An 11,225-nucleotide genomic window follows, 5' to 3' on the forward strand; every position below is an offset into this window, starting at 1 on the left:
TGAATTAATTATATATATATATATAATATAATTTATATAAGGGCATTACTATACAGTAATGCCTCACGCTTAGAGGGACTTTATAAGTCCTTATGAGGTTTTTTCACGCTGACTACTTGATAAATTCTTATAAAGATTTTAGCCTTATATTATATTATATATATATATATATATATATATATATGACAGTTGCTGCACTGACAAGGTGTTAGTTGACCTGGACCATAGAAGACACTAGCTCTAAGTGCTACACAATGAGACTGAACCCAGAATCACATGATTACAAAGCAGGCTTCTTACTGTGAGTACTGTGTAAAGTCATGAGAAAGTAAAATAAGAACATAAAGGCAATGTAGTTAAGAATTTATATGTGAGAATAGAGACAGAAGTAATAGGTGGTGAAGAAACATTGGAAGATTTAAATGGGAGTCACTGAGAAATTAAAATAGCTTTTTAATCAAATTACCTCCAAGTATTTTTTTTTTTCAATCTAAATCACTGAAATGAGAAATAAATTCAAAGTAATTTATCTAATTTACCAGTTGTTACATATTATCTTTCTTTTTATTTCTAGTGTTACAATAACAAAATGTCGGACCTAATTGATAACTGGCGAGATGAGTTACTAATGAATATACAAAATGACGTTAAATGGAAGGACTGGTCGAAAACGTTCAGTTCTGCTGAGACTAACAAAGAGAGATTCACTGCTGTTTACAACTTACCATTTATTGATAAAGTAATAAGAATCGAAGAAATGTCAATTGGGAAGTCAGCATCAGATTCTACAGAGTTTCGAAACAAAGGAAATGCAGAATATGTGAAAAAAAATTATCGAGAAGCATTTAGTTTTTATACAAGGAGCATCCAAAAAGCTCCAGGGATCGGAGATATGCTTGCACTGGGCTATGCCAATAGATCAGCTGTGTATTTTGATATGCAAAAGTATCACCTCTGTTTGAAGGACATTGATTTAGCTCTCAAGAATGACTATCCTAAAAAACTGATGCATAAACTGTTAGAAAGACAAGGTAGATCCAAGTATGAAATTGGTTTAAATGAGGAAGCCATCAAATATTTTGAAGAAGCCATAAAGAGTTTAGTAGACTCCAACCTAGAGAAAGATCGACAAATGGAACGACAAGCAAAACTTGAAAATTTCATCAAAGACTGTCACAATAAATCTAAAGCTAAGGTAAAGGCTGAAGAATGCAATGCTTTTATGAACCCACTTCCTAGTATTGAAGGAGAACGGAGCAGCCAGTTTCCATGTGCTTCAGATGCTATATGTATGAAATATTCCAAAAGTAAAGGAAGATATATTTCTGCTACCAGGGACATAAATGTTGGTGAAGTTCTTGCTATTGAGAAACCTTACAGCTCTGTGATCAATGATGATCATCATTCCAGCCATTGCCATCACTGTTGTAAAAGAGCAGAACATCCAATACCATGTTCTTCATGTGCAGAAGTTGTTTACTGCAACACAATTTGTCGAGAAGAATCTTGGAATCAGTACCACTCTGTAGAATGTTCCATTTTACTGTCAATCAAGCTGTTAGAGTATGATGTTTATCATCTGGCATTAAGAATGGTTATAAAAGCAAATTATGATTATATTAAGAATTTTGAGGAAAGTTTTGCTGATGAAAAATCTACAAAACCTTCAGCATTAGGGTTTAATAAATTAGGTCAATACGATTCTGAAGATTATTGGTCAATCTATAACCTTGTTAACCACTCAGAAGAAAGAACTTTCTCTGATCTATTTCGTCGAACATTAACAGCAGTTTATCTTTTGAAATGTCTAGAGAGAACTAAATTTTTTTCGAAAGCAGACGACTGCAAAGACATTCATCTTATTGTTGGTGGCCATATTCTTCGCCATCTTCAAATGTTACCATGCAATGCTCATGAGATAACTGAACTAAGCATCAATCTAAAACAGCCCTTGAAGTCTAGCGCAGTTGACATTGGATCTGCTGTCTATGCCACACTCAGTTTATTCAATCATTCTTGTGATCCTAATGTTGTGCGACACAGCTATGGGAATCTGTGCGTTGTACGAGCCATCCATCACATTCCCAAAGGAATGGATGTCATTGACAGTTATGGCATTTTATATCCAGTCGACGATAAAGAGAAACGAGAGGCTGAACTTGGTCGTCGATATTTCTTTGACTGTTCCTGTGTAGCCTGTGTTAATGACTGGCCATTGTATGATGACATTCCTAGCCATTCACCTTATTTTAAATGTGAGAAATGCTATCAGGTCCTTGGCCAATTTGAAAATGAAGACCAAGATTTTAATTGCAGAAATTGTGGCGAAAGACAAGTTTTATCTTACAGAGTGAAGGAGCTGATGATAATTGAGCCAAAATTTGATTCAATATTTAATGACGTACTTTCTGGAGATTATTCTGATGAAACTTTCTCTTTTCTTTTAAAACATTTGTCTTTATTGGAATCCTGGATATGTCGACCATGGCAAGACCTCAATAACTGTCAGGAAGCCTTGAAACAAATTTATAGCACCAAAGCAAATCATTACATTTGTGTTGATAAACAGTGAAATTCTTTCAATAGCCTTGAAAATGACAAATTTGGTTGTTTACTGCATGTGAAGCATCTCAAAAATAATTTATATGAAATTTATAAGCTAAGCTCAGAATTTTATGAACTGTTTTTTTTTTAAAGACTTACAACAATTTTTAGTATTTTATTAAAATGACATGCAATGAAGAGCTACATTAGCTTCAAGAGATTGGCAATAAGTTGAAAGAATAAATAACACTTAATGCTATCTGGATGAAAAACCACAAGTTAGTGTTAGCTTTAAAATAATCACTACATTAATTATTTTACCTACAATAACAAAGGAAAAACAATATCTGCCTTTGACTAATATCATCAATAATTTCAGCAAGTATGGGAGACAACTTCAGATATGTTTTGGTCTTATAATGACCTCATTAATGAAGAATAAAATAGTCATTGCTTTTTTTTTTTTTTAACCACATTGCATAATTATTTTTAAACATAATTAATGCAGAGAGGATTAGAACATTAATGCTAAATTAAAGAAGATTGAAATCCTAACACTAAGTTGAAACCTTATTGTCTGTCTGTCATTTTATTTTACCAAAGATATTCTTTTATTAGTTTCAGCCGGTGTTCTGTGGCCGTGCTGGAGTACTGCCAATTGTGATAAATAATTGTAATACAGTGGCAATTATTATAAAGTTGATCATGTTGGTAAGCCAGAGACTGTGAGGAATTTTAACGGCTTTCAAGAAGTAAAACAAAAAATTCAAGCCAGTAATTTTTGTTGATGCAACAAATAAATAATATCAATAATAATATATTAAATATATTTGAGTAATTTATTGAAATCAATTATCTATTCCCTACCCCTTCCCTCCAAAGTTAATTATCCACTGACATTAGAGTGCCTTCTTCCAAATCAGTCTAGCATTTTTACTGGTTTTCAATAAAAAGCAAAGAATGTTTTCATGGTTATAAAAAAAAAATTAACTTATTAACTTCATTTGTTAAATTCGTTTATCTCTATACTTTAATTTTTATAAGCATAAACTATATATATACACAGAAATAAAATAATAATAATATTATATATATATTAAAATAAATGAAAAAGTCCTAATATATACACAACATTTTGTTTTAAATGTAATTTCATGCATTTTATATATTTACTACTTTTCTAATTTATAAAGTATAGCTTCTGACCATATAAAGTTACAAGTCTTGCTTAAAAGATTGCAACGGAACACTGACTACAATCTTAAGCATTCATCTACAAACATCAGTTTATTAGAAATGATTGTCTTAACATTGCTGAAATTGTCTCAAAGAGTCTTGGCTTTCATGAGAACACAGAAGTATTTCAACACCAAAGCCAGTCATTGATTCCACAAGGTCTAATGTATTCTATTACTAAAGCTTCACATCTCTAATTCACATCCTCTGGAGACGGTCATCTTTGACTAAATTCAGAAGTAAGTACCCTGCGTCCTTAGTGAAAATTGAATGTATAAAGCAAATTTTTGATGGGAAGACTAAGGTGATTATGGTTCTGTTACAAGTGTCATGAGAATTGGAACTTAAAGATTGTGTCTAGAAGTTATCTTGAGACAAGTGTAGTACCAAAGGTATTGATGTGTCTGAGACAACAACTTTAGTATGGGCCATCTATATCTGATCAGGTTCAATCAAACATGTACCTAAAATGTATGACCATGTTGTGCTTAAATGGCAGTTAATTTGACTGAACCTAACTTTTCACAGCAAAATTTTATCAACGTCATTTGCTTCAGAGACGTACGAGGAAACCGTTATGTTGCTGCTAGTTGACCTACTAGAGATAACAGTCTAATGTTCCCAAATCAGACCCATCATCTTAAAGGGTTTCAATGCCTTTCATTATAGGTCTGTTCAAACAGGGTCAACCAAGGGCTTAAATAACACTAACAATAAACTGTATAAGTCAACGAGGGAACCATTACTGAATTTGTTATTTGGTTGCTGAACTTACTAGAAACAACAATCAAACTGCCCACAAATCCAAACAAATTGTCCTGGGAAAGGAAGGAACATGTTTGATGGTGGATGTTCCATTGGTCACTCCACTGAAAGTCCAACTCATATTGAATAAATACCAATTGACATTAACATGTCCCTTAACCCGTTAGGTCTTGTTAGGGTGCTGCAGCCAATGCAGCGTATCTTGGGTGAGAAAGCCTGGTGGAGCCCGTCCCCCACTAGGCTAAACTCATTTCTACAGCTAAGTGCACTGGAGCAACACGAAAAGTGTTTTGTTTGAGAACAATGGAGCGCCTGGTCCAGGGATCAAAACCACAATCTTACGATTGTGAATCCAACACCCTAACCACTAAGCGATGTGCCTCCACTAGTGGTACTCATTTCTACAGCTGAGTGGATTGGAGCAACGTGAAACGAAGTGTTTTGCTCAAGAACACAATGCATCACCTGGTCCAGGAATCGAAACTACAATCTTATGATCATAAATCCAACACCCTAACCACTAAGCCACATGCTTTCACATAAACACCTATACCCTTCCCTTAATTCCCAAACCAAAACATGACAAGGCTGGTCTTTTGAATTACAGCTACACTTCATACAATGGGCTTCAGCAGTTTTCATCTATCCAATTGTACTCAAAAGTCTTAGGTTGATTCCAAAACTCTGTCAAAGATACTTGTCCAAGATGTCACACAGTGAGATTGAACTCAGGACTTGATTGTGAAGTGAACTTCTAAACCACTCAGCCATGACTGCACCCATGCATTAGACAATAGAATTCTAGATACCCTTCATAAGATGGGATGGTCATGGCTGGGGTGCCTTTGATCAGCACTGATCTTGTGGGAGGAGAATAAACCACAACAACTATATGGCACAGTGAGTGAAGTAGGCTGAGGCTTCACCCAGTTTCCCCTGTGTTTAGTGGTTGAGAAACATTTTTGCTCTCTAGAAAGAGGTTGCCAGCCTAGTGAAGAATTTGAACTTGGTACTCTAAGTTAATGAACACAAAGGTTGCATATACATTGCATCTTATTTTGTAAGGCACCATTTAATTAAATTTTCTCATAAAAAATTTTTTAAAAAAATCTAACAAACTTATGGGATACATGCAACACACATGACCTCCACTTCCCACACAGACCCTCCATGTTGTTCAATCTGCTAGAACCACACCTTAGGGTTGACTTGGGGTTGAAAAATAACCTGAAAAACACAGCAGTGAACTGTACCTGCTACCGATATTTATAGTTAGGCAGACAAGAATTTGTAAATATTTAAGACCTGTTGTGAAGGAAAGAAAAACTCAACCACAGAAAACCAACTCAACAATTTAGCCAACTATAGTTCTTGAGGAAATTATATTCGATGAAATTCAAGGCATATGTATCAGGTAGTAAATGATAGCTAAAATGAGATATATCAATTAAGACTAACTAGCAAGACAAACAGATCAGCTGTTAAGAACTTAAGCTTCATGACTGAGAAGATAACAGACCGAGGTAGTTTAGTGAGACTTCAGTAGACTTCACCAATACTAACTATATACTACTGGCACTCCATTGGTTACGACGATGAGGGTTCCAGTTGATCTGATTAATAGAACAGCCTGCTTGTAAAATTAACGGGCAAGTGGCAGAGCACTCCACAGACATGTGTACCCTTAATGTAGTTCTCAGGGAGATTTAGTATGACACAGGACGTGACAAAGCTGGCCCTTTAAATTACAGGTACTACTCATGTCTGCCAGCTGTGTGAACCAAAGCAATGTGAAATAAAGAGTCTTGCTCAAAAACATAATGCATCGCCAGGAATTGAACTCATAACCTTACGATCGTGAGCCGAATACCCTAACCACTAAGCCACACCCCTTTACAACTAACTACATAACCATAAGAAAAAACAAAACAAAATAAAAAGAAAACTAATGCTATGTTGATGAAAGTAACTACTGTATAATAGAAACTTTAAATTATTATGAATATTAAATTTCATAATGGCTAAGTTGGAAAAGTAAGAGTGTATCAATACATACCTTTATACAATAACAGAAAAAAAAACAAACAAAGGCAATAGACCAGGTCTTTTGGAATTCAGTAAAAATTTATGATATGCTTAATATTTACAGCAGAAATAATCACAGAATTTGTTCCATACTTTTTTTTTTTTCTCTCTTTCTTCCTCAATTTCATCACTCATTTTTCGGATAATTGAAAAGTAAGAGATGCAATGGCAGCAAGAGGAAGTATTTTCACAGAATGCCTATATTCTATTATTATTATTATTATCATTATTATTATTATTATTATTATTAACAGATACTTTTTTTTTAATCATATCACAAAAGCAAGTCACTGCAAGCCCACGAAGAAAGGCATCCAGTACATGCAATGTGGAAAGAAAGCAACAGGATTAGCTAAGAAATGCAGCCAAAAGACAAAAAAAAAAAAATCTGATTCTTCAACTGCACTACTGCTGCTAATACCATTTCAACCAAAGCATAGTATATTTTCGTTTGGTCTTCCTTTCTCAAATCAACTGAAATTGTCATGTCATAATGACATATCTGCAGTTATTGTTCAAGTTACTTTTTGAAAGAAAAGAAAAAACAATAGAAACCTCAGGAGGCCACTGAGATAAAAGCAGCTCAGTAGATTTGATGAGGAAGTTGGTCGTCAAACCCTATTCAGCCGACATCAAGCCTGGTCTCGGCCGTTAGGCTTCTAAATAACTCTCTAAGTTAATGAAAGACCTTTCTGAAGTTAAATCACTTCTACAGGATGAAAGCACTCATCAAGAGACATCTTTCAAACATTTTTCGTTTTTGCGAGTTTTCTCGTTCTTATTGGTCCGATTAGTTTTTGGAGAAATTTTCGTTTTGGATAGTGAGTCTTTCTTTTGACTTTTGTCTTTTGAGAAAGTGTTCTCGTTTTTTGGTGCCGCCCCACTGATATCATAGCAGTTATTTGACTGAGACATTTTTTGTTCATTCTGGCTCACTTTATTGCTTTTAAATGGACTTTCAGCACAACTTTTGCCATCTTCGCTGTTGTTGTTATCTTTTATATCCTTGTTTATATCACAGTGCTCTTTATGCCGACTTCGAAGGATTTTATTGTAGACCCAATCTTCTCCATCTAGGTGAAAGTGCTGAAGTAAAAACAAAAGAAAAAAAAAATAAAAGTACCAAACTGTTCAAAAGAAAGTATAAAAGATGGTCATTGACCCTTTTGATAGCAACCCTCCTAAAACAGAACCATTGGTTGTATGATACAAATTCCCAGTTTTAACCCTTTAGCATTCAGATTATTCTGTTAAAATTAAAGCTTATTTATTCACATTATTTTGAATTAAGCGTGAATTACCTTGTAACTCCAAGAATTTGATAATGTAATTGTTTATTTTTACAATGACATAGTAGGTTAAGTGTGAGAGGTTAGATCCAGCTGGTTTCAACATAAAATAGAATATTTTGGCCTGCTGAAGGGTTAAAGAGATCTACATTAAAACCTATCGTCAGAATTTCATGACAACTATTTAATTAATCCTTAATTATTTTCAAAATTAATTGAAACAAAGATAGTATATTTATTTCAACAGAAATATGGTAACAAAAGGATTAATAATATTGTACTGAAAGAGAACCAATACAAAGTCGAAGAATTCTGAAAAAAAATCTGTGCATCTTTGGTTGGGGTTGTCTATCATCTGGAAAGGTTCTGTGACTACAACTGGCTACAGGCTAAGAACACACTTGAAAGAAAGACAAAATAGAAAACAGAACACCGTAACTAAGGCTTGGGCCATTTCTTCCCAATGCTCCCCAAAATTTGTTTATATATAAGATCTAAAGACTCTTTTATATATAAAATCTAAATATAATACAGAATGTTACAATTTAAATAAAAGAAAGGCTTATAACTACAGTAACACTACTTTATGTTTACATACCGGCTTCAGAACTGTAGAACATATGCAAGGGGGAGCTGAATAGTTCCTGGCTTTGGATAAAAGAAAATATTAGAGGATCAGTTAATTATGATTTTATGCAACATATTCCTTTCTTAGATTCACACACTTATTGCAGCAGTCCTTCAGTTTTTGTAAGCCCTGTGAAAGAACTCAGAAGGTTGGGCCTCCAACCAGACCTTTTGTGATACCCTTAAAGCCAGGACACTTTTCAGCATCCACTCAAATATTCTGAAGAGAATATAAAATTCTTAAAACAAACCTTCGTTGCAAACTCTGTATTTGTTTCTTTCCGTAATCTTTCCCCTTCTCGTTGACGGTCTTCCAACTAAAGATTAAAAAGAAATAAAGAGGAATAAGCAGGTTGAAACCACAGAGAAATAGTGTGTGTGTGTGTGTGTGCACATGCATACATGTGCACCTATGCATGACAATGTTCACATACTTGCTATCACATTTTCAATTAAGGATGTTTTAATTGAAAACAAAAAAAACCCCGTTATATGACAGGAGACAAATATCATCCTGGATAGAATATGAACCTATTGTCAGTTAACTTCTCAGACAGACTGACAGGTAAACAGAATAAATAAAAAAGTTGCCTTGCAGGACAACACAATGATTGTATATGAAATCAATACTTGTAGTTAGTATTAAAAGCAAACTGAGATGTTTGCATCTCATTCATTTGGCCACAGTGGCAGATTAATAATTATATACATACAAAATAATAGTTCTTTTTATACTACTTTTGAGCACTATGCTAGTTGCTAAAAGTATATTCATTCAATAAACATATCTAACTTTAATTCATTAGAATACCTCAACTGGTATACTCACAAATTTCTTGTGTTCTGTAGCAATATTTACATCTCCCAGTTTCAAAGCATTAGTGACATGTTGCCAGAGTCTCCTTGACTCAAATTCTCCTTGCATTGAAATAGGGCGAACACACTTTCTCATAATCTCCAGACTACTTACATCAATAGTTTTTGTTTCTCCCTAAAATCAATGAAATAATACATATTGAACAGCACTGATTAAGATTTCAGACAGATTAAGAAAAATTTCAAGATTTGAATTTTGCTGATTGTTAAAAATCTGTAGCTATTATTTACAGACACAACTATAAATTCTATTTCAAGTGGATGGAAGTTGTGGAAGAGGGAGACCCAGGAAGACATGGGATGAAGTATTAAAGGCAAATCTCAAAACACTGAACCTTATGAACAGGACCAAAATATGTGGCACACTGCTATGCTCCAGAAGACACACCCACCACAACAGAATTGAGATCCCAAAACTGATGTACTACATAAAAAGGACTGCTGTGGATGCTGGTGCCACATAAAAAAAAGCACCCAGTACACTCTATAAAGTGGTTGGCATTAGGAAGAGCATCCAGCCATAGAAACCAAACCATGCCTTAAAAAGTTTGGTCAAACAAAATACTGCTGAGAATCTTGTCCAGCATGCTAACAATTCTGCCAGCCTGCTGCGTTAACAACAACAACAACAATAATAATAATGGTTTCAAATTTTTTCACAAGGGCAGCCATTTTTGGAGCGGCGGGCAAAATACCACTAAGCACTTTGTCCAGTGTGCTAATGATTCTGCAAGCTTGCCGCCTTAATAATAATAATGGTTTCTTACCTAGGCAAAAAGCCAGCAATTTTAGTGGTGGGGAGGGATAGTCAATTCCATTGGCACCAATATTTGAAAGGAACTTTAAATTGACTCCAGAGGGACAAAAGACAAAGTCGACTACAGTGGGATTTTGAACTCAGACTGTAAATAGCCAAAATAAATAACACAAGACATTTTTTCCGATGCTCTAATGATTTTTCTGATCTAACAAAACTGCCAGATAAATGCAAAATTTCATTCACAAGTATGATGTGACACAGGCGTGACTCTGTGGTAAGAAGCTTGCTTCCCAATCACAAGGTTTGGGGTCCATCCTCACAGTGAGCCACCTTGGACAAGTATCTTCTACTATAGCCATAGGCCAACCAAAGCTTTGTGAGTGGATTTAGTAAATGGAAATTGAAAGAAGCACATTGAGAGTGTGTGCATGCATGTGTATTTGTGAGTGTATGTATGTGTAGATATTACCTCCTTGACATTGTGTAATGTCTTGTCATGGAGATACATTACCCTGCCTGAAAATGGGTGAGGGTTGGTGACAGGAGGAGCATGTGGCTGTAAAAAAATCTGCCTCAACAAAATTCCATCTGACCCATGTGAGCATGGAAAAATGGACATTAAACCAATGACGATGATGAATTATAAACGGATTAATTGGTTGATGATTGTGGGATAATTACAATTATAACCTTAGGGTAATTATATAATTGTATTTAAAAACTTAGGTCAAGTGAATTCACACACACACAAAAATATTTAATAAAAATTACATTTTCATAAGTAAATTCAAAATAATTATTCCATTCTCCTTGCCCTTTACATATGATGGTACCCATATTATTTTTCACTTCTGCTGCAATCCGATGAAGTTTACCTCCATAAAAAGGCTGCAAGTGAAAGAGAATTCAATTAATTCAACTGGTTTAGTTTATAGTCTTCAATTTAAAACAAGAGCAAAACAAAAAAAAACAAAAAAAAAAAAACAACAGAAAATGAAAATAATTTTTAAAATATTGTATCTATATCATAGCAGTATTACATT

At 34.3% G+C, this 11,225-nt stretch overlaps 2 protein-coding genes across 6 annotated transcripts in view; one reads left to right on the forward strand and one right to left on the reverse strand.

The window, feature by feature from the left end:
• Positions 1-3,675, forward strand: part of LOC106880269 (SET and MYND domain-containing protein 4) — a 10,027-nt gene extending 6,352 nt beyond the window's left edge. Inside the window, exon 2 of the mRNA XM_052973277.1 lies at positions 575-3,675. Coding sequence (XP_052829237.1) covers positions 590-2,572 — 1,983 coding nt within the window. The 5' untranslated portion in view covers positions 575-589 and the 3' untranslated portion in view covers positions 2,573-3,675. The remainder of the gene's footprint in view (positions 1-574) is intronic.
• Positions 3,676-6,644: 2,969 nt separating this feature from the next.
• The window catches only part of LOC106880268 (oxysterol-binding protein-related protein 11), a 160,411-nt gene continuing 155,830 nt past the window's right edge, over positions 6,645-11,225 (reverse strand). For all 5 annotated transcript variants that reach the window (XM_052973275.1, XM_052973272.1, XM_052973273.1 and 2 more), the window contains 4 exons: positions 10,954-11,070; positions 9,376-9,537; positions 8,798-8,863; positions 6,645-7,716 (listed from right to left, as the gene is read on the reverse strand). In XM_052973275.1, coding sequence (XP_052829235.1) covers positions 7,360-7,716; positions 8,798-8,863; positions 9,376-9,537; positions 10,954-11,070 — 702 coding nt within the window. In that variant the 3' untranslated portion in view covers positions 6,645-7,359. The remainder of the gene's footprint in view (positions 7,717-8,797; positions 8,864-9,375; positions 9,538-10,953; positions 11,071-11,225) is intronic.

This window comes from Octopus bimaculoides, chromosome 15 (assembly GCF_001194135.2).
Source record: "Octopus bimaculoides isolate UCB-OBI-ISO-001 chromosome 15, ASM119413v2, whole genome shotgun sequence".
In the NCBI taxonomy this organism is placed as follows: Eukaryota; Metazoa; Mollusca; class Cephalopoda; order Octopoda; family Octopodidae; genus Octopus; species Octopus bimaculoides.